This window comes from Penicillium brevicompactum, assembly GCF_028827555.1.
Source record: "Penicillium brevicompactum strain IBT 35665 chromosome Unknown utg000006l_segment0_segment0, whole genome shotgun sequence".
NCBI lineage: Eukaryota > Fungi > Ascomycota > Eurotiomycetes > Eurotiales > Aspergillaceae > Penicillium > Penicillium brevicompactum.
In genome coordinates this window covers 524,657-547,076 of record NW_026623209.1, presented here as the reverse complement: position 1 = coordinate 547,076, position 22,420 = coordinate 524,657, and the positions used below count along the sequence as shown (strand labels likewise).

Here is a 22,420-nt window from a genome sequence, read left to right as displayed (position 1 = left end):
AACAAGCTGAGTCGCATGAATGGGAAGACAACGACTTTTAGCTAAGGAAAGTTGTAACCTTAAGCAGTGTTTGTTAAGGACAGCTTACTTCCAAGGTTTCATTCATAGCTGACTTGCGTCTTCAGCGCTTTCACTTTTCCAACCCACGCATTCGTCGTAAGATGTTTCAACCAGTTCCTTTTCAACAATGGACGTGTGGCCTGAAGGTGAAATTTTGACTAGACCTGGCCAGAAGCTGCACAGGACCTTTGACTTGCCCTTCTTGGTTTCAGATGAGCCCAGCATGCTGGGCTCATCGAAGGGCATCATTCGAGAAGTTGACCAAAACACATAAGTATCATATTGGACCTCAAGCTTTTGCTTCAACTGAATGCAGCGCCATATCAAACCGTGCAGCTGGTGCATCCGTCTCTTGCTAAGTGTGTGAGAGTGGTGACCGAACGTCTCCTCCATGTGATTGACCAGGTCAACAACCATTCTTTCCATTTTTCCGCGGTTGAGTGAGGATGCAGCAACGCTCATTGCTCCTCGCCAGTGATGTGCAACATGACTCGAACCTGCAATCATTAGAAAACGCATTAATATAAGGCATCGATGAAGTGCACCCACAGTTTCTTTGAGCCTCCAAGTCAATATCAAGAAGGTGTTCACTTCCAGCCAATCCTTCCCCGACAATATGGGGCTTTAGAAACACTCTGTATACCCCTTTTGACAGTTCCAAACGAACCGCATTCAATTTGAGGATAGCTACTTCCTGAGATTGTCCAAGAGGAGCCTCTCCATTTGGCGTCGTCGGATTTTGGAAATGAGTGAAGCTCCATTGAACCATATCATGGCGGAGAGTCGTGAATTCTCGTGAGATTTCCTCATCGGTGAGAGCCTTAAATCCTGCCTGCAGATCTACTAACTTTGCTGTGAGCTCACGATTTGCTTTCATAGCCACATCTGTCTCTTGGATGGCTTCCTCGGTCATCTCTTTTGCTCGTCTGGCCTGTTCCTCCGCCATTAATATATCCCTTCGAAGACTTCTGGCGAGCTCCCCCGCCATGAATAGATCCTTTTGAAGGCAATCTGCCTCTCTCGTCTTATCTTGGAGAGTCTAGTATCTATGTTAGAAAGAGGGGTTGGGTCGGATTAGATCTTGACAGACCTGTTTTAGGATTGCTATCTCCTCACACGAGGCCTCTTTGGTTTTTTTGTCATCCGTGGGAATTTCAAGGTTGTCTAGTTTCAATGGCTCAACGTTTGTAATAGTATCGGGAGATGGACTTGAGACATATGCCCCGGCAGTGCTGTCCGTGGGCCACGATAACATGTTGAAACTCAACATCGATGAAAGTCTCAGAAAAATCAAAGTTTTGAAAAGGATAACCAGGTTGTTCGATGGATATATTAGAAGAAGAAAATGTTCCTTGAATGAAGACTAGATTACCGCAGAATTATCCGTGTACTGTTTGTCAAACTTCATCCACACTGCTTTAGGTGACGGGCCAAATCCGCGGATTTATGATAACCTTCCAATAATGAACGCACTTGCCCCAGTTAGTCTCGGCGAAATCCAACTTTTCTTACATTCCTTTCAGTTCACACTTCTTCTTCAGTCACCCTCGATTAACAAACCCCTTGATACATCGAGATTCATCAAAATTTCAACATGGGAATCACAGAACGCCCAACACTGGTAGTGGGTGTTGATTTTGGTACAACCTTTAGTGGGCAAGTGATAAATTCTCGCCAAATACAAGAGATTAAGCTAACAGCCAAAGGGTTGCCTGGGGATTCAAAGATCGCCCCGATGATGTCGACCTCATTCAGAGCTGGCCGGGCGGTGGGAATGGTGAGTCGTGGTGTATCACAAACCAAAGAGAAACTACTGACAATTGCCAGCTACGAGTCAAAAAGTACCGACTGTCTTTTCGTACGAAGACAAAGGAGTGCGGTGGGGATACCAGGTCGACCAGAGTGCCTACCTAGGCAAGAAGCGGCAGCCCATTCGAGGTGTCAAGCTCCTACTGGATGAAAGCCAAAAATACCGATATGACCCCGCGAAAGAGTCCGAGAAAACCCTGAAGACCCTCAAAAGATCCCCCGTGGAAGCTTCAGGGGACTACTTGGGCAAGATTGTTGCCCACGCTCGTGACATCCTACTTCGTCGCTTTGGAACTGCCCTGGAAGCAATGGACTTACAATACGTTCTGACGGTTCCAGCTGTGTGGTCTGATAAGGCCAAAGACTCTACTAGGCAAGCGGCATATGCAGCTGGCATAGACTTTGCTAAGCTCACTTTGCTTTCGGAGCCCGAGGCGGCGGCTGTTTACGCCATTCGCACCATGGTAAAGGATTCGGCTACGGTATGTGAATTCTTTCAAGAAGACTCACAATCTAATGCATTCCAGAAGGGAGATTGTTTCGTCGTCTGTGACGCTGGTGGAGGTACAGTTGTAAGTCGCAATTTCTTTGATGCCGAAGCAGTGATCTGACTTGCGATAATTGGAAGGACATTATCACCTACCGCGTGAACGAGGTCGCTCCTATGAGATTTGAAGAAGTTACAGAAGGAACGGGTGGGTCCTCATATTCTCATTTATGCTCTGAGTTTCAGTCAAGCTAACAAGCTTACAGGAGCTGTGTGCGGCTCGGTGATGTTGGATGAGAGGTTCGACGCACTTATTAGAGCGACCATTGAGAAGAAGTCGGGCAAAAGGCTACCTGAGGCGACCGCTGCTGCTGCAATGAAATACTGGCAGGATTACATCAAGCCAGGATACACTGGCCCCCTCGAGGAAGATGAGTATGATGACCCTGGTTATTGGGTTCCCGTTCCTGGCGTTGTCGGTATCAAAGAGGTCGAGCTAAGTCAGGGTCATCTTTACGTTGACAAGTCAGTACATTCTCTATTTGGTGGTTGTTGATTTTACGAAATGTGCTTACTTAGGTTGAAGGAGCCAAGTAAAGGATATATTCGATCCCATTGTTGATCAAATTCAAGAACTCATCTCCGAGCAACGAAACAAAGTCAAGGAATTGGGTGACGTGACTAAGGTGAGCTATTGAAAACCCCTTGAAATCACTTATGAACCGAGTTAAGTTTGGGTAGGCTGTCATTCTCGTTGGAGGGTTAGGCGCTTCTCAATACCTTTTCGCTCGCACACAAGCAGCGGCTGGGGGTATTCAAGTCATTCAACCTCCAAATGCGTGAGTCGAACCATGCTTTTGGTCTATAACTCTCTTGACTAACTTTGCATTAGTTGGTCAGCGGTGGTCCGGTATGTGATCCATCCTTTCACTTTTCTTGATATTTTGACACAAGTCTAACGGTACCAGTGGTGCTGTACATCGTGGTCAAGAGGGTAACCAGGTTGATGGCCGTATCGCTCGAGCAAGCTACGGAGTGAAGCATGAAGTAACCTGGGACCCTTTAAGATACTCTAAAGAGGAAGCCCATTGGTCCACTTTGACGGAGGCATGGTTAGTGTCGAATCGGATGAGCTGGTTTATCAACAAGGTAAGAGGATCCCATTAGTTCGTCACGATAAAATCAACCTTTGGTATTTTTGTTCCGAAATTGACATGTTAAAGCAACAACCTCTGTCCGAGAGCATGCCCATCAAGAAGCGGTTTTGGCGTCAGACTCCCACTCGAAACCCAAGTTTGAAGTTTGAAGACATTTTATATTTTTGCTCGGAAGACCAGCCCCCGAGTAAAATCGATTCTAGTGAGTCCATCTCAACGAGCTACCCGTGGACATAACTCAGCAATGCTAACATCAAAAGGCGCGGTACCTCTATGCGCTGTCAAATCAGACCTCACCAGGGTGCCAAGGGAGCTTTTCGACACCAAAACGAATTCCAAAGGCGAAAGTTATTATGATATCACTTTTGATTTGGTCTTCACGCCAGTGTCAGCTGGACTACTTTTCAGCCTTGACTTTAATGGAATGTCGTACGGCAGTGTGCGAGCTAGCTACTGAGCTTGGCGAGCTGGGATGCAACTAATGACGTTCCTTTGGCGATTCCTTTTATCACACGAGAATGTCTTAATAGGTGGTTTTTGCGCGTCTGTTTTTGCTGGTCAGCTCAAACGATTCCGGGATTTTGGCTTAATATCCATGTGGACAGCGAAAATATGTCGGTGGCTTTGGGAATATGGGAACTTGCTGGTTGCTCAACCCAGACTGGAGATATCTAAAATAGCAGATGGAGGAGTTCGTGTTGTCCAGATGGGGAATCAATAGCTAGCACACACCCCCTTGGTGCATCAAAAAATAAGAAGAAATTTGCTGAAACATCATGAGAATGCGGGTAGAATATTGGTGCATTGATAGCATTAATTAGGATTGAACGAAACTATCTCCAGAGATAATTTCGAGATGCTGCAAGCCCGAGCCTTCCAATACATCCAAAGGGGCAACAAAAGCCATTTGAGTCCAAGAGAAGACCTTATTCTTTCCACCGTAGATAAAGACTTCAAATCTTCCTGCGAAGACCCCATTGACCCAAACCCGACTTCCATATTTTGCGTTTGTAGAAATCGTGATTGTAGATTTTTGGGGAATCTTAACAATCTCGTGCGTCGACGTAGTTGCATTGGCCCAGATTCTTCCGGGCTGATCTGTGCCGAAGCCATCGGTCTCACCAACCGATTGGAGAGGATAGGGCCAACCATCAGATTCAAAAGTCAGTTCGCCATTCGGCGATAGGGTGAGAATTGCATCAGAGGACTTCAAGGTGAATGGGCCTGTGACATCTAAGCGGAGAGTGTAATCCATGCCTTTGCTTCCATGGCCAAGATTGTACTGTTCCTGTGCCTGCTTTGGCTTTGTCCAGGAAAGCAGGGTTCTGCTACTTTTTTCTCCAGAGAGTCTCCGATCAAGATTTTGACCAACGGCGCGGGCAGTCAGTTGAATGATGGACTGTTCCAAGGTTTGTTCATTCAAGAGGGGACCCCGAGAGCCAGACCACGCTCGGGATGCGACCACTGGTATTCCATCACGAATGGCATAAAACGCCTCGAGCTGTGTTGTGGCATCCGGGCCACTGTCATTCCAAGCAGCCAGGAGGGCACCGGGTACGGCATCGGCCTCGGGTTGCTCCGTGATATTCACTTTGTTGAAGAGTTGGGGTGTCCACTGCCATCCGGCACGGCCGGCAAAGTTGAGAATCCGAGTGTTATTGAAGAATTGGGGGTACGGTGCAGGAGTGATAGGCACATGATCACTCTTCAGTGACATGTATGCCCACGTATCCTCTGAGTTGATGACCTTGTAACCGCTGCGAGCTAGCTCAACCGGATCTGATTGCCCGTATTGCCAATGCTGGATGGTCACATTCTTATCAATGGTGATGCTCGATGGCTCATATGTTCCCCAGATGCGGACACTCTTGCCAGAGGTCTGTTGGACGTACTGAGACATCTCATTGACAAATCTCACATAGTCATCCGCCAAGTCGGCGTCGTACTCGTCAGCTCCAATGTGCACTTCCTTGGTGTGGAACCAGGGAAGGAACTCTGCCCAGATAGATTTCATCAAGGGGATGGTCTCAGGGTGGGAGATATTGAGCAGGTCCTTGGAGTCCAAAGCTAGTTCAGGTTTCCACTTGGTAACCGAAAGACAGTGCCCCGGGCTTTCAATTTCTGGCATGACTGTGATTCCTCGCTGAGCACAGTGGTGTTGGAAATCATCAAACTCAGCACGGGAGAGAGTTTCGTTGGGACGCTGGACGAGCGGGTGGAGAGCAGGGTTCGCAGGATGCAACGCAAACTGGGAGTAGACCTTGTCCCAGGTCACATTTGGACCGCGACTGAGCGGAAAGTTGTCGGTCGCATGGTAATGGAATTCGGAGATCTTGAAGAAAGATGCATAGGTGCAGAGATCCTTCAAGAAATCCAGTGAATACCACTTGCGACCGGCATCGAGCAAGAACCCTCGCGTGGCATACGCAGGTACATCTTCCACTCGCCCCGGTTGTATAGCTGACGGTGTCAGGGCGAGTTGCTGGAGAAGAGTGCGCGTTCCCCACCACATGCCACGTGCTCCGGAGCCCCTGATGAACACCCTATCATTGTTGACTTCCAACTCATATCCCTCTTCCGTTTGTTGTCCGTTCTCGTAGGCGAAGCCGGTTGTATTGTCCGCACGACCGAGAAATATGCCTGAGGCGCGTTTAGGGAATCGATTGACGGTCCGGAGCTCCCAAGAGCTGTTTGTCAATTCTTGCAGATCGGCACGAAAAGTGGTCGCGAAGTCGTGTGCGGAGGGTGGAATCAAAGTCAGGCCACTCTGGTCTCTCCAAGAGGCGAAGCTGCTGTCTAGGTAAATCGTTCGGTTGGCGGTTTCCAAAGAAAAGCCGCGAGAGTCGATGCTATCGATCTGTACTGGAGGCAGGGTCTGCAGCGCCGACGCGACTGCGGCGAAGGTGAGAATCCACTTCATGTCTGCCCATCGTGATAGTTGTTGTGCTCGCCCTTATATGGCAGCTATCAATGGCAGTGTTACATTCCTGTAGGAAATGAAAGGGGAGATAGGCGTGGGGGCGCGGGATGAATACGGAACAATCCGACTGCGGCGAAGGTACACTGAAGAGCTCGGCTACCACGTTCCAAGGTTGGCGCTTGCCGCGTATCGCGTGGCGCTTGGGGCATTGTGACCTCGAGGGTTGCATTGATTATTTTGAAAGCGTTTGCTTCTCCCGCAGCCATCTGTACGAGATAACCCGTGAAGTTAACACCTCTTGGCGCTGGCTTATAGTCACATCCATTTGTCCATCCCGGATCTGAATGCGGGAGCTATTTCCAAACAGTGCTAGTGTCCGTCCTATTTGCCGATGGGCTTGACAGAATGCTCAGGTTTTCTTCTCCGGTGTCTATCATAGTGAGTATTGGGGAACACAACACTTCATGGAATTACCAAACTGAAAGGGCACGTTGATAATCTGCCTCCGTGGAAACTGCCCATTTGTTCCGCGTGTTGTAGGCCCGGTAAGCAACGCCCACAGGTGCTATATATCAACCTACAAGGTTTCCCAGCTGGGCTCGGAACGTTGATGATTGTATGTATACCGTGAACCATGAAAAGTTTCGTCTTTCAAAAATGAATTCATTAAAAAGTGGTCGCGCGATTCGTGTATCAACAATTCTATAGGCCCTGTATCAGTCCGAATATTTACAAACAATTGCTGTCAGATTAGTCGATCAAGCCTCGGGAATATCCGGGCTTACTATAGCCTCTTGGACATGCAACGGCAAAACAAAGGTATTGCCAAGTCCTGCCCAGTGAAGTGCATCGAGACGCGCTAGGCCAAGCTTCACAAGTGGGAAACTCTGGCTTTGGCACCTCAACACCTGCAGCCACGAGTCTCGTAGGTGTCTCCCTCGGATAGCATGGGCAATATTGGGCGCCTGTACAAGTAGCAGCATTAGGTAATTAGAAATTGTGGCAAACCCGATTCGAGACCCTGTTCATGTTAGCAAGCTGTGAAATAGTACGTGCGAGTGGAAAGCAACTTACAGGAATACCAGAATGCCGTGAAGTCACTAGACGTCAGCCGTCTGGTAAAGTTCACCAATATAGAAGCGCACTTTTCTGCTGCTTGTAGTGTAGCCTCGCCCGTGCCAAACTCATCTGACATGGACATCTCCGGTAACAATTCTATCTCCGGCAGATCTGAGAAGTCCAAAATAGACTCGTCGACAGGTAATGGAGAGGCAGTGGTCATATCTTCCAGGTCGAAAATCAGAGGCGGCTCTGATGACCGTGCCATCGGTCTGAGCATGGCTCGGTAGACATAGACCACCAGCAAGAGGTAGGCGAAGTGGATGGACGTAGGGTATGGGGCAAGACCATTGACGGACTTGCTCCAGTTGGGTAGTCGGAATGTCTCTGGGAGAGATGAGTACCATCCATTCAACCTTTCCAATAAGTCGCGACCGAGTTCAGAAGAGGTAGCGAAATCAGCGTTGAGTATCTGCGAGGCTCGAAGGGTACTGCAATCAGCCATTAGTAAGTGTTTCATCTCCGCCGAAAACAGGGGGAAACAGGGGTCCGACTTACTAGAACGTGTCATGGATCTCTTCGCCGATTCGCGTAAGGTTTATAAGGTAGCGGAAAGGGATCTCGGTGTCACAAGAGCTGGTCGAGAATCCCTGGCGTGGGCCAACTAGAAAGTCCCCTTCGTCCAGGTCGCTGACGTCCCACTCTGCAGGGTGGATATAGGGCGGGCGACCCATCAACAAACTGCGCCATTTATCTTCGGCATATACGGCCCACCACAACCGCCGTCGAAGGCGCTTTTCCCATGCCGGGATGCCCCACATGCGGCATTCGATATGGAGGCCGAGGGAGCAGGCCAGTCCGACGATCTGGCCAACAAATGACCACAGGAATGGAGTATCGGCGGTAGTGTGACGGGCCTCGTCTCTTGGCTGCTGGTGGACGTACAGTAGGGCGGCCTGTAGAACTGCAAGCCGGGGACTGTGGATCTCCTCTGTCACAAGCTCGTAGACCATACGCCATAGCGATTCAACCGGCGACGCATGATAGGTGCTCAGGACGCACAGATAGTCGTCATGGGCCACAAATGGGAACGCCGACGCGTAGATGGCTGCGAGAAGGTGCACGGGCACTTTTTCTAATACCGACGCGTCGGGTAGCTGATATGACGGGGCAGTCAACCCCAGCTGCGAGCGTGAAATAATTGGCAAAGCAGGGAAAACGTACTTGACAAACCTGGCCCCCTGTTAGTCAAGATCTTTGCGGGTACGAGGGGAACTGGGGAACTCACAGGGCGACTAGTCTTCTGCCATACTCGAGTGGTACTAGGAGGTTCAGACGTTCTCGTGTTGCTTCACCTACTCCGGCCCTAGTCTCATGCTTGATACTGTTGGTAAGCTCCTCCGACGATATCATGAAGTGTATCGGGATTCGTTGTGCAGTAGGGACGCCTCCAGCGTTGCGAAAATGCACTTTGTAGAAGTATTTCATGCCTTGGTCATCAAAACAGCAGTGCCGAAGTAGCCAAGGATCAGATTCTGCGGATGCGCCGAAGAGCTGGGCATGGCCATGCTCCAGTTGATCAATACTCTGGACAAACTGAGTCGGGGGTCTTCCGGGGCCTAAGATCCCGGAGGCCGGAGACAATCCATGACTGCTTGGCTCCAAGCCGAGAGATGGAAATCGTGGTACGGCGCTCTGGGTCCCACTTCCTGCTACGCTGGACTCGCGCGTGATCGTACTTTCAAAGGGCTGCGTGATGGGAGACTCGGCGACGGGTTGGGCGAAGGGAAGAGAGTCCGAGACGCGGGCCCTTTTCGGGGGAGGATTATCAAAGGTGCACTCCAATTTCGCCGATCGGCATCGTTGACAGGGAGCTCCGCCTGTGGTTTGACATCCTAGCTTGCGAGCGCGACATTGATCACACGGGCGCTGACGTTTTGACCGATAGGGTCGGGCAGTAGGAGAGGACATCGTTTCGAATCGGCGAACACAAAGAATGCAGATTGACACGCATTTTATCAGGCCGTGCCGATGGATAAAGCGGCAAAGTGGTGGCCGAGATGGCTGGAGTGAGCCATGGGAATTGAAGTTGCCCGTTGCGCACGCACTTTCCTCACTACGCGCCTTCCCGACTTGGTCTGTCATGACGTCATCCGCCGAACTCCTCGGCGACCGGCGAACCGCTCTACGCGCCTCATGCTGTACCAGACCATTCTGCTGTCGGCGAATATCTTCAAGGGAAAAAAAAGTTTTGAAGTACAGAAGAGAATTTTCATGGCTTCTGGTATAAATGAGCTGTTTGAATCCATTCAGAGGAGAATCTCAAGACAAAAAACTGGCTTATACAAAAAATATTTACACTACACCATCAAGGACCATCTACATCTACAAGGTTTCAACCCTATTTATTTGAACTCGCAGAGTCTAGATTTTCGGCTTGGCCATCAGAATGCCCGAAAATAACAACTTGAGCCGATACGACCACTTCAAGGCTATTTTTTCCCGACGTCCTAGTCAAGATTCTGATGTTGAGATGAAAGATGATTCAAGGTCAGAAATCACACTTGTCCCAGGGTGAGAGGCCCCCCTATATTATTTCCCAAGGTTGACATTGACATGCTAACATGAAGCAGACAAACCTATACAGTACCACAGAAGAACCGCCAAGTGCCTCAAAACTACAATCGTAAGTGATTAACCCGAAGTTGCTGTGCCGAAAACGGCTAACGAGTGGATACGATATAGCGGCCGACATGTGCTTCGGCTCTTGTTGCAGGAACAGATAGGAACCTTCAAATGCAATTGAAATTAATGTACGAATACCCAAAACCCTAGCAGGCGCTCTCGTATCTTATGACTGGTAGAAATTTGTCCGACATCTCTATCATGTATAACAGTCCCTCGTAGGTGACATTGTGGCCATGATTCAAAGCAGCCTTGAAGAGTGCGACCTCGGTCCACTTGCGTGAAAATCATGCTTGACGAAGTTTGCTGGCTTGTGTGCCTCCAACGCAAGGGAGATCGGAAATAACTCGGCACGCGCGGTATTTCTCGGTCCTTGCTTCCATCTCTCTTCCTTTCCGCCAAACAATTGTGACGCAACCAAGTCGATGGGAGAAGTACTGATATCAGACAAGAGCAAATAAAATTGAAAAAAAGCCACCAAAGGTGGTATATCTCAAGTCGCTCAGCCCCACGCGAGAGAAGCCGGGGGAGCGGGGAACGCGGTCGGGGTGCATAAAACGTTCTGCCCTGGACACGTCTCTATTATGCACCATGAGCTCAGCTGCGACCAAAGCATAAGCCAGTTTAGGCTTGACTGGGAGCTTGAATGCCGGCTACCAATGAGAAATCTCACCGCTTGAAGCCGATCGTCCATTTGGGACCTCAGCCCATGCGCGACCGAGTTCCGAGCTAAGAAGAGAGGGGCTCAGCCGGAGCTACGGATGCTCAAATGGATGGCCATTCGGTTGTTTGACAAGCTAAAATTTCTCTTCTTTTGTCCGTTTTGATACTTGAAGAAAGTGGTGGCTTCCCACATCCTCAATCTCGTCAACCTCACGCGCCCACGACCTAGCGAAGCATGATTTTTGAACCCGCAGAGAGGACTTTGCTCCCCACGAAGGACCTGTTGTCCTACATTTTTGACAATCCATCATACGACCAGGACCAGCCAGTGAGATTGCGGACCCCACTATGTCACATTTCGCCGCTAAGTCAATACTGGTAGATCTACATCGACGTCCACAATCCCTCGCGCTCAATTTCATGCAATCAAGCCCGCAAGTTGATCCGACAGCTGATTGCCGGTTTGCGAGCAGCTGGAATTCAACAGGGCGATTGTGTGCTCATCCATTCTTTCAATGATGTACGATGATGAGACAGTTGAGACGAACATATCAAGGCTGACTAGCACAAGATAAATTATAGCATCCTTGTTTTAGCAATTATTGGAGCTGGGGGTATTTTCACAGGTTCAAACCCATCGTACACCCCGCATGAGCTCGCACATCACATCAATGCGTCCCAAACCAAGTTCTTGATTTCGGAGCCCGAGATTCTGGATTCTCTGCTCAATGCAGCAAAGCAGACGAAGATACCTGAAAACCGTATATGGGTGTTCGATAATTTGGGACAGTCTGTACCGAATGGAATGCGATCATGGAAGCATTTGTTTGACGCTGGTGAGGATGACTGGGTGCGATTTAATAATCTAGATACCGCTCGCCAAACCACAGCCGCACGATTATTCAGTAGCGGAACGACTGGTCTGCCCAAAGCTGTGATGATAACGCACTACAATCTCATTGCGCAACATGAGCTGGTCCATGCTGCCACTTCTCGCCCGTTTCCCGTAAGTTCGACGTCTTGAATAAGAACAAGGCGCGACCAACCTACCACGAGCATCGACTGACCTGTTTCGAACTCAGACCTCGCGTGTTATAGCCATGCCGGTCTTCCATGCATCAGCTGCTCCTGTCACCCATATCACAACACTGAAAGCAGGAAATGTTGCATATATGATGCGCCGATTTGACCTCGAAAAGTACCTCCAAACAGTGGAAAAGTACGATGTCACGGACCTTGCTATGGTCCCGCCGATCGTGATTGGGATCCTCATGTCACCCATCTCCAAGCAGAGACCCTATCTCAAAAAGACCCGCATTGCGTCTTGTGGCGCGGCACCTCTAGACAAGGGTATCCAGGCGCGCTTCCGGTCACTCATGGGTTACAACTCTCCTTTCACCCAAGTATGGGGCATGACCGAAACATCGTGTGTTGCTACTTGTTTCCCTTACCCAGAGCATGATGATACCGGATCTGTTGGGCGTCTCATTGCAAACCTCGAAGCTAAGTTCGTTTATCAGTACCCATTACTGAGAGGAATTGATCAGCTTATACATCTACCACAGACTGATAGACGAGGATGGCAACAACATCTCGGCATACGGCGTTCGTGGTGAACTGTGCGTTCGAGGTCCCACAGTGACACCAGGCTACTTCAATAACTCTGAAGCGAACTCGGAATCATTTGACTCGGATGGCTGGTTCAAAACAGGAGACATTGCGTATTGCGACAAGAGTACCAGAAAATGGTACATTGTGGACCGAAGAAAAGAGCTAATCAAAGTTCGCGGCTTCCAGGTTGCACCACCAGAACTCGAAGCTGTACTCCTCTCGCACCCCCAGATTGTGGATGCAGCAGTCATAGGAATCACCTTCTCAAATGCGGACACAGAGTTCCCACGCGCTTATGTCGTTCGAAGACCCGGAGAATCAGGCTCTCATCTTACGGAGGACGACATTCAGAAGTTCATCCTCACACGTCTTGCAAAATACAAAGCGCTTACCGGAGGTGTGAAGTTTGTTGGTGCAATCTCTCGCAACCCAAGCGGGAAGATCTTGAAGAGGGTTCTGCGTGAGGATGCGAAGCGGGAAATCGAGACCGGGAGTATCAAGCCCAAACTTTAGGCTGCCGTCACACCAGGAAATACCCATTGAATACTATGTAGTCTATCTTGCCTGGTTCGTCTTCGAAATATCTTACGTTTATGAATTCATGGTATTCAAGATCTTAAATATGACTCCCATTCAGCAATAAATTCCGGCCCGATATCTTTAAATTGAACGATTGGATAAACATCTCCGTAGTGACTTGACAAATGGCAGCCCAGACATTGACAGGAGAAATTCAAGGGCAGACCATTTGGTGTCTGAGCCCCTTGATACCCCATATTATTCAGGCTATTGTCGAGAAGGGTGGAGAATGTGGAGAAGCCGAGTTCCGCGGTTGAGATTGTGCGGGGAAGTGATGGCCGTGCAAGCGTGAACAACTCCCCTGGAATCTGAGTTAAACGTCTTCGCTTCTTATTGCAACCCTGAGATCTCTTATAGAATGCTTTCGGTGTTAAAGCTAGCATATGTTTAATTTTGGGCCATCGAGACACGAAACATTCTGGATTCGCGCTTTATTATAGGAGTCGCTCGCACATAGAAACACAGCAAAGGCATTATTTGTGGGGTTATTGAGTGACTGCTATAAAATAATTCTATAGCCAAAGACTCTCCCTAAATTTCCTCTTCTGCCAAGAGCAGCGAAGCCGCTTCAGCGCGAGTGAATTGAGGTGGAGCTTCTACAGGATTATGAGTATACTTTTGGCTATGTGAGCAACACAGCCGAAATGTTCATGGAAGTCGGCTTCTTGATCACCCGGGTGTTGATCATCCCCACACGCCACTTACCCACTTGCCCGCAACCAGCACTTCACATTGCCCATGCTGGAAAGTACCATACTCTCACGCAATGCTTCGACGCACGAGAAGAGCCCCAACGGCCTGCTCTTGGTGTCAACATCGCAAAGTGCGATGTGACGCGTCAATACTGGGATCGCCATGTACCCGATGTCGACAAGACGGCCGTGAGGAGTGTGTAATGCGTCCAAAGAACCCTGGGCAGTGAGTCACCACAATTTACTGTCTCATATTTGATCTGGCTATTCTTGGTTCTAACCACAGATCACATAGCCCAGTGTACACTACATCCTCTTTGCAGCAATCTCCAGAGGAGAGCAATCAATCCCACGACCAAGTTCCCGGCGGACCAAGTCACGATCAATGTTCGGACGACGATGTTCCTGAGCCACGACCTACATATAATTACACTCCATATACGGATTATCGATTTGTTGATCAGTTTCAGCTACAGTCGCTGGCCGCTGACGATGCCGCATTCCTGGAATCTGAGGGCTGCTTTAGCCTGCCTGGCCCCGCTGCCTTAGAGGAGTTTATTCGACAATTTTTCAAGCGAGTCCACCCATTGGTGCCGGTAATAGATGAAGCCGGGTTCTGGGACATTTATCGGAACAAGACGCTGTCTTGTTGCAAAGTTTCCTTGTTTGTCTTACAGTCAATGCTTTTTGCAAGTAGTACAGTGGGTGTCTCTCCTCTTTCATTTTGACTCAAGCTAATTTTGAACTAGTTTGTTCTCATGAAAACCTTGAGGCAATGTGGCTTTAGAGGCCGAAGGGACGCAAGAAAAAAGTTATACAATCGAGCCAAGGTACCAAACAATTCTTCTCCTTAGCGGGGAGGCACATGCTGATTGAGTCTGATCTAGCTGCTGTTCGAGCTCGGAGCAGAAATGAAACCCCACGCAAGATCCCAAGGAGCCGTTATGCTTACACACTATACATCTGCAGACGACCCACGCTCTGGGAGTCTATGGGTCACTATAGCTATTGAAAATGCCATGTTAATCGACACCAAGCCATCATTACAAGAAAATGTGTCAGTATCACTTCGAAAGCGACTAAGGTGGTCTATTCTCCTTCGTGACCGAAGCCTGTGCATTGGTCTACACCGTTGCCCCCAAGTGACCCCGGTTATGTTCCAGGGGTGTAGTAACTGGCTAAGCACTGAGGACTTCATGGACGAAATGCACCATTCCGAGGTCTATTCATACGAAAGCAAAACCCAGATGCTCATGGCCCTTGAACAACAATGTCAGCTGGCAGTACTCGTCACCGATCTTGCAGCGCTGGTTTTTACCCGTCCTTGCACTTCGAAACGCCATCTGACAGTCCATGAGTTTCAAAGCCTCATGTCAAGAATCAAAAGCAATAAAGAGTCCTTGAAGAACTGGCAAGCCCCGCGGCTTATTCCAGACAACTTAGTATCCGAGGGTTACGATGCGATTGTAACTCTAAATTTCTTGACTCACATGTATTTCCAGTGAGTGGAAGAACCAATACAGCCCTCTTCGACCGCTAACCTGAGAATTGTCATCATCAGTGCAGCAAGAGTGGACTTGGCCCAATTTGAGACAATCATACTGGAGGAAAATTCAGTTTATACTGGCGATTCGTACAACAATCTGATGACGAGGGTCAGCAATGACCTTCGGGATGGGATCGAAGGGCTTAGCGTTGTTATGGAACATTTCAGCGCAAATTGCCACATCGAGAGCTTTCCACTGAGCGTGTCAGTTTTCTCGATCGCGGGCTAAACAAAGCCTTTCTTTTTCATATCCTCTCACTGACTCAACCTCAGGCTTGCATATGTCAGCATGCCCCTTGTGCTGGCAGCTATAGATCTGAAGCTTTCTCCCAACCGTGCTGTAATGGAGAGAAGACAAAAGCGCCTCGAGTCGCTGGGTTTGATAATAAAGCACTCCGAGGGTGTCTATGATGTTACCGACTCTGTGGCAGTTGGGACTAACCACATTCTTCAGCTTGCCTATTTAACGACTCAAAATCTCTTCTTTAGCGGGGAGGAATCCCAGATACCTTTCGACCACACAGCAACGGAGCAGGCGCTATCAAGCAGCCCAGGCCTGGACGTAATTTCCAGTCCGGCAAATCATGCAAAACCCGATCGTCCAAGCAATTGGCAAGAGGCTTTTGTGTGCTGTCCGAGGGCTTATCTGTTGATATCAACCTCGGTGGACTATAGTCTTGCGATGGGACGACTTCCTTACGCTGAGAATCTTCCCGATATAGTTCGCGATCTCCCGGTGCTGGGTGTTATTCCTCGACTTCCGTGGACGTCGCGGATCCCCCAACATCTCCACCGCCCCAGCGTTCAATCATCCAATTGCACTGAAGAGAGCCACTCGAATGATGGCAGATTGAAATGTATCGTCAAACAAGATGATGCACGTCCACAATCAAATCATGTCGATAGCCCGTCGTTCCTTTCCCCTGCAGGCTCTCCTACGGTGTCATCTTCCTTGACGGATGATCAATCACGATACACCAATGTTGAAGCCAGCCAATCATCTCGCCCCACTCACATCATTAATCTTGACTACATGGACTTCTCTGCCTTGAATCTAACAGCAAATCTCCAGGAAGCTTCCAAATATGGCTCTTCTTCAAATGCCACAAGCTTTGAAGTTCAGACTGACAGCCTAGCGCAGCATTCGGCAATCAGCACTCGCACGGATACTTTTCCATATTCAACTAGCACGGTTGATAGTCATATTTTCAAGTCATTCTTTCATGAAGCATTTGAGCAAGGCTGGGTGACCCCACAAAGTGGATTGGTGGTCAGTAACACCATACAATAATCCTTGTGGTCAAAAGCATCAACTATGTCTTAATCAACAAGGCAGTCCTCCGCTTTTCATTCTCATTACATCACAATTTGGCCGCTAGTGAGCGGTCATTGTCAGCCGCCTTTCGCAGTGACTTCCAGTATCTATCCTTAGCTTGAAGAATTTCAAACCCTTGTTCTGCCCACCGATCTTCCCAGGGAGGAAGTTCATATGCATCAGTTCCAGGTGCCGGGGGACCAGCCAATGCTGTCAAGAAGCCAAAATAGTCCGCAAAATCGGGCTTGATCTCATGGAACAGGGCTGTGGGGCCTTTGTATTGGAGCCTCTTCACCTCCCAAAGATCTTGCTCTTGAGGGCTTGGCAAAGGCACTGCGTTCCTTCCAGCAAAGTAGCGGGCCACAGCCACAGCCTGGTATTCGTAAACGCGGAAGCTAATTGCTGCACGGACTTGACCAACAAGCGCCAATGATGGGTCTCCAATCTTGAAAATGTGTTGGTAAAAGCCGGAAAGTCGGTTGTTGGCGGTGACCGGGTCTGGAACCATGAAGGGGTATGAGAGCTTGTACCCTGTCGCAAAGATGACCTTGTCAACTTTCTCTAACACAGCATCGTCAGAGAAAACAACAGTGATCCCATCTTCAGTAGTTTTGAATTCCTTGATCGTTGGTCGTGCATTGACATTAGGTAGATCCCAAGCTGACTGGAGTGCTTCGTTTTTGCCTCTCTGCGACAATTCCAGTGAACCTCTTACAATTGCATGTAAATCAGCCACTAAGTCTGCCGAAGAGACACTGCCTCCAACGACCACAACGCGCTTGTCAACGTAATCATCCGCTTGCCTGAACTCCTTGGAATGTTCAAACACTTTCGGATAGCGTGTAGCGGCATCACCTAACCCGGGGATGAAAGGAACGAATGGCACGCTGTAATGACCTGATGCAACAACCACAGCGTCGAACTCTTCTTGCCACCAATAGTCCTTCGGACTCTTTCCATCAGAGTGCCCGGATTGACGAAGTGTGAGGTGCCACTTTTGACAATGCTTTTCCACCTTCTCTACCGTCGTGTTGAGAGAAGCGAGGTGAAGGTAGTCCTGGAAGATGTCCTCCAAATATTTTCGAACAACTCGAAATGGTCGGGTCGCGTTTAAACGTCCCAAGTTTCGAGTGGATGAAGCAGAGTTGGCTTCAGGAAACGGTGTGTGCGTGAATGACATAGCCTTGGCACCCACGTTGCTATCGAGGCCTTCATAGATACCAGTGCGCTCCGTCGTGTCTTCGGGGGAAGGGGGCTCCAACGATGGAAGGCGAAGTGGTAGCTTGTCATCTTTTAGGTTTGGTGAACGTTGCACAGGGAATTGATCGGGCGTTTCATCAAGATGCCATATTCCTCCCACTTTATCGCGTCGCTCGAATAGACGGATATTCTGAAAAATGTTTTCTTCTTTCAGCGCCTTGACTGCAGAGATACCCGATGGACCTGCGCCGATCACGGCAACGCTTTGGTAACGGGGAGCCATAGGTTCAGATTCGATGGTGCTTGGTTATCTTGGAAATGGAGTTCCACAAATCTGAAGCTTTTGGCGGAGGCACGCCTTTATATTGTAGGTCCATGGTGTCAACATACTCCACGTTGTCGGAATACAAACTAAGGCGAGTTGGCGACACTTTTGTAAAGTACCAGAGGAAGGCTGGGTTGTGATTGGAGATAGATTGGAAAGAGTGATGTGGGCTGAGATTGACGCCATTTCACGTTCGGATAGTTTAATTTTGGCGTGCCGGTATCCATCGCGTAGTGACCATGGGTCTCCGCGATGTTTGGGGATGAGAGACCAAAATCAATAACAAAAGAGCAGTAAATTGAGCTGCTTTCGAGGGGAAACTCGCGAATACCAGTACATAGTCCGGAGTACGGAGCATAGACCCTGATATCCGGGAGGTACCCTGTGCCAAGACCCAGCCAAGTTCAATTATTTCGTACATTCCCACTCAATCTCGCTCGGCTCTTTCCAATAATCCGTACCACTCGGGGTAAAGCCGAGTTTCTGCAAGAGCTTCCCACTTCTGATATTTCCCCTCTCGGTCTCGGCGATAAACCTCCTAACTCCTCTTTCGTCCACAGACCACTGCATGATGGCCTGGGCCGCTTCTTTGGCAAGACCTTGTCCCCAGAATTGTGGTCCAACACCATAGCGAACTTCAATCATCTCTTGCCATGGTGGTAGAGGTGGGTCTCCAGCCTCTCTCGATGGCAGGGAAGTCGTTGTCGCATCACGGACCCCCGCGTACCCCACCCATTGCACCTCACTCGGGCGGACCTTTTCCATCAGCGCGACATAAGAATCATCCTTGACTATGCTGAGCTCCACATGGGAGTCGTTTTGGAGTATTGAAGGCAGTAATCCTACGGCGAAATCGCCCATGCCGCGTCTTTTCCAGCAACGTTGGATGTCACGCGTCTGAATTACATCGCGGGTCTCTTCGTCGCTCCAGGTTCTAGGAGGAAAATGGTGACCGAAGGCCATCTCACAAAACGCTACATCGGCATGGACGGACGAATACAGCGCTCGGTATGAGCTGAAGGAGATTGCAATTGGAGTGGGAATTATAATCAGCCTGGGGGTAAGAATGGCGAAAGCTTCAAAAGAGCATTCCATTTCAGAGCCCATGTTGATCTGGCGAGGGGAATTGAAATTTGAACGGAGCCATGTCAGAACGAACAATGCCCCAAAAAAACCACTACCCCGGAGAATTCATCCAAAGTCACGTGGCGTATATCAATTTGGAAGAAACAGCTTATCAGCCCCACTGTTACGAGAAACGGAGTTATGTCGCATGGTTCCGACGGAAAAAAAACAACCATCCTATTTCGAGATATTCTTTCATACATAGTCGATTCATGCCCTATCGCACAATGTTCATCGAAATGGAGCGCTCACGTTTTTAAGCGAAATCATGGTGCTTGGGAGGGATATCACACATCGGAAGATTTTGACCGAAAGCGAAGGCAAGGTGTGACATGCGAGTAGATTGAATAATGCAAAGACCTTCGATTTGGCAAAGATCAACCATTTGTCCGATCTTCAAGGCGGTGTTGTGTCTCTCACGTGCAGCATGCATTTGATCGGCCGGGACTCGGTTGACTCAATTGTACTCCGTACGGAGTGCACCCTTGCGACCTCAACCTCGTCGTATTGAGTACCCAGTACTTTTGCTCATCGCACACAAGCGAACAAAGACCAACAAATACAGAATATTCCGTACTCCACACCAGAACAAACCACAGACTTGTTAGGAACGCGACTACTCCCGTCGGTGATCTCCCGCATAGGAATGCACTATTTAAATGGTAGAACTTGAGACCCCTTGCCGCCTTTTGTGGGCATCCTACGACTTCACGATTTTGGCCCCCTTTTTCTGTCTTTTTGTTTGAGATCCCGAGATCGCTCAAGTCCCATGACTTGTGGAGACATGACCAATGGTGCACCGATTATAGGACTTTACTCCGTACTAGGTGTCACTTTTAGGTATGGGGGCACTCAACACATTCTTTGTTTCAATGATACTCTTCCGACACAAGTCTGCTCGAGTATTGAATTATTCCTAGTCAGGATACGGAGTACTGTAGCCTTCGACGGAAAGCGCCGAAATATTGTCAGTCGGACAGAAATAGCACGTGTAAGTAGTGATTTGTGCCATTAGTGACCCTAGTAGACGTAAACTCAATCGGCTGCGCCTCGGAGTTCCCCTTGCTAGCTAGCGCACCATCAGGAGGCGATAATATTAGCCGCCAAGCCAACAATTTAAGTTTTTCCCAACCGTTGCCCATTGGTGGACCCATATCATCTTAAAAAGGGGCAGTAGGGAGGTTCCCGTGCGGTGAAATGGCGAATAATTCGTGGCAAGTTCCTTCGATCCTGTGTAGTAACACAAGAGGGACTTGGCTCAGGAATCGGACCACCAGGACTTTGCATTGCAGTGAGTGCACGCTATTGAATGAAAAAAGAAAGAAAAAAAAAAAAAACAGAGGGAAAAAAAAGGACATATTGCCGTCGAAGAGAATCCGTTGAGCCCCAGAAACGTTGAAAGAAAAAAAAAGAAAGAGGCTAGTGCAAGGCTAATCCATGGATCAAACGTTCACCCGAGAGGAAACTGACCAATCACGTTGCAAATCCCCTGTCTGTGCCCCGAGTTTGACAGTCTTCTGGAACAAATTTTGTAGAAATCAGATTGGTCAATATTTTCCAATTCCGCTGATCTAGAGCTCCTTCCTTCCGAGCTAAGGGGACAATTTCACGGGGGCAAACGGGTCCGAAAAAATAAAAAACTAAGATAAGCTAGAAAAAAATCACCTTGTTTGGAACTTGCACTTCTATCCATCCCTCTCCTCTAGTATAAACCATTCCTTCAAGATGGCTGCGACGGACATCAAGCCTGTCACACAGACAGTCAAGGTACGAAACAACCCTAATTCTTTGTCTAGAAAGCAATTGAGTTCAAAACTGACATGTGATTCTCGCAATAGGACGAAGTTCCCACCCTCAAGGAGCTTAGAGATGCAATCCCGAAAGATTGCTTCGAATCCTCACTCCCTATCTCCCTCCTCTACTTGGCTCGGGACATTCTCTACTGCGCAACTTTGATCTACGCTGCGCTTCACATCCACCTCATTCCTTCACTGGAGCTGCGCATCGTCGCCTGGATTACCTATGGCTTCTTCCAAGGATGTGTTGGAACTGGACTTTGGATTCTTGCCCACGAGTGCGGTCATGGAGCGTTCTCCAAGTACCAGACTTTGAACCACTTCATTGGCTGGGCTACTCACTCTTTCCTTATGGTCCCATACTTCTCGTGGCAGATTACCCACGCTCGCCACCACCGCTACACCGGAAACATGGAGAAGGATACTGTTTTTGTCCCATGGACTGACAAGGATCTTGCTTCAAAGAAGAACCTGAAGATCGAGCAACTGAAGCATCTTGCCGAGGAGACCCCAATTGTCTCCTTCCTCCAGCTCATTGGCCACCAATTGATGGGCTGGCAGCTGTACCTTTTCCTCAACGTCACTGCTGGTCTCAAGAGCGGCCCCGAAGGAAAAGGCAAGATTGAATTTGCAAGCCACTACAACCCTTCAAGTGCACTCTTCGCCCCTAATCAGTGGATCTTGATTGCCTACTCTGATCTCGGTCTCTTGATCATGGGTTCCACTGTGTACTACTTCGGCACTATCATTGGCGCATGGAACATGTTCCTGCTTTACGTTGTTCCATACCTCTGGGTCCACCACTGGCTGAGTATGTCTTCAAAATCCAGACTTTGTTTTTCTCTCATTGGGGCTCGACTAACTCAATCTATAGTTGCTATCACCTACCTTCAGCACACCCACCCCGAAGTTCCCCACTACACCCCGGAAGCCTGGACCTACACCAAGGGCGCATTGGCTACCATTGATCGTACCACCGGATTTATTGGTCGTCACTTCTTCCACGAGATCATCGACTACCATGTGGTCCACCACCTTTTCAGCCGCATTCCTTTCTACAATGCCGAGCGCGCCACCAAGGCTATCCAGCCCCTGCTCGGTGAAAACTACCATGAGGAGAAAGAGGAGAGCTTCTTGTACTCGTTGATGGTTACTTTCCGCAAGTGCATCTATGTGTCCGAAAAAGGACGCCCCGACGCACAGCCTGGTGTTCTTCACTTTGTGCAGAGCGAAAGCAAATGATCTCGAATCTCCGAGGAGAACTACTAAAAAAGATACTTTATAGATTTATATAGACTAGATTTATTTCAAAGAATTTGTCGATCAAGACACAGTGAAAGCTAAATATCTTGATTTTCTTTTCCAAGTCCGGGTTGACTCGACAACGATTG

The 22,420-nt window shown here is 48.9% G+C and overlaps 9 protein-coding genes across 9 annotated transcripts; 4 read left to right on the top strand and 5 right to left on the bottom strand.

The window, feature by feature from the left end:
* Positions 1-102: 102 nt before the first annotated feature.
* Positions 103-1,330, bottom strand: N7506_008386 (uncharacterized protein; the record flags this gene model as incomplete). Its single annotated transcript, XM_056957679.1, has 3 exons — positions 103-557; positions 610-1,099; positions 1,151-1,330. The coding sequence occupies 3 exons, from the start codon at positions 1,328-1,330 to the stop codon at positions 103-105; spliced, it is 1,125 nt and encodes a 374-aa protein (XP_056807069.1).
* A 324-nt stretch (positions 1,331-1,654) lies between these two features.
* Positions 1,655-3,970, top strand: N7506_008385 (uncharacterized protein; the record flags this gene model as incomplete). Its single annotated transcript, XM_056957678.1, has 12 exons — positions 1,655-1,700; positions 1,754-1,837; positions 1,888-2,351; positions 2,397-2,441; positions 2,498-2,564; positions 2,623-2,881; positions 2,943-3,042; positions 3,098-3,195; positions 3,249-3,266; positions 3,325-3,505; positions 3,580-3,715; positions 3,774-3,970. The coding sequence occupies 12 exons, from the start codon at positions 1,655-1,657 to the stop codon at positions 3,968-3,970; spliced, it is 1,695 nt and encodes a 564-aa protein (XP_056807068.1).
* Positions 3,971-4,330: 360 nt separating this feature from the next.
* On the bottom strand, positions 4,331-6,433 carry N7506_008384 (beta-N-acetylhexosaminidase; the record flags this gene model as incomplete). The annotated part of the gene is made up of 1 exon (XM_056957677.1): positions 4,331-6,433. One exon carries the CDS (start codon positions 6,431-6,433, stop codon positions 4,331-4,333), a length of 2,103 nt encoding a protein of 700 aa, XP_056807067.1.
* A 758-nt stretch (positions 6,434-7,191) lies between these two features.
* N7506_008383 (uncharacterized protein) lies at positions 7,192-9,463 on the bottom strand (the record flags this gene model as incomplete). The annotated part of the gene is made up of 4 exons (XM_056957676.1): positions 7,192-7,454; positions 7,508-7,983; positions 8,051-8,725; positions 8,781-9,463. The coding sequence occupies 4 exons, from the start codon at positions 9,461-9,463 to the stop codon at positions 7,192-7,194; spliced, it is 2,097 nt and encodes a 698-aa protein (XP_056807066.1).
* Positions 9,464-11,075: 1,612 nt separating this feature from the next.
* Positions 11,076-12,964, top strand: N7506_008382 (acyl--CoA ligase; the record flags this gene model as incomplete). Its single annotated transcript, XM_056957675.1, has 5 exons — positions 11,076-11,168; positions 11,223-11,360; positions 11,412-11,846; positions 11,923-12,347; positions 12,406-12,964. The coding sequence occupies 5 exons, from the start codon at positions 11,076-11,078 to the stop codon at positions 12,962-12,964; spliced, it is 1,650 nt and encodes a 549-aa protein (XP_056807065.1).
* Positions 12,965-13,674: 710 nt separating this feature from the next.
* On the top strand, positions 13,675-16,559 carry N7506_008381 (fungal specific transcription factor domain-containing protein; the record flags this gene model as incomplete). Its single annotated transcript, XM_056957674.1, has 5 exons — positions 13,675-13,922; positions 14,018-14,318; positions 14,610-15,223; positions 15,284-15,472; positions 15,542-16,559. The coding sequence occupies 5 exons, from the start codon at positions 13,675-13,677 to the stop codon at positions 16,557-16,559; spliced, it is 2,370 nt and encodes a 789-aa protein (XP_056807064.1).
* Positions 16,560-16,629: 70 nt separating this feature from the next.
* N7506_008380 (uncharacterized protein) lies at positions 16,630-18,066 on the bottom strand (the record flags this gene model as incomplete). The annotated part of the gene is made up of 1 exon (XM_056957673.1): positions 16,630-18,066. The coding sequence occupies one exon, from the start codon at positions 18,064-18,066 to the stop codon at positions 16,630-16,632; it is 1,437 nt and encodes a 478-aa protein (XP_056807063.1).
* Positions 18,067-18,516: 450 nt separating this feature from the next.
* On the bottom strand, positions 18,517-19,215 carry N7506_008379 (GNAT family N-acetyltransferase; the record flags this gene model as incomplete). The annotated part of the gene is made up of 1 exon (XM_056957672.1): positions 18,517-19,215. One exon carries the CDS (start codon positions 19,213-19,215, stop codon positions 18,517-18,519), a length of 699 nt encoding a protein of 232 aa, XP_056807062.1.
* A 1,743-nt stretch (positions 19,216-20,958) lies between these two features.
* On the top strand, positions 20,959-22,271 carry N7506_008378 (oleate delta-12 desaturase; the record flags this gene model as incomplete). The annotated part of the gene is made up of 3 exons (XM_056957671.1): positions 20,959-21,000; positions 21,072-21,840; positions 21,904-22,271. 3 exons carry the CDS (start codon positions 20,959-20,961, stop codon positions 22,269-22,271), a joined length of 1,179 nt encoding a protein of 392 aa, XP_056807061.1.
* Positions 22,272-22,420: the final 149 nt, after the last annotated feature.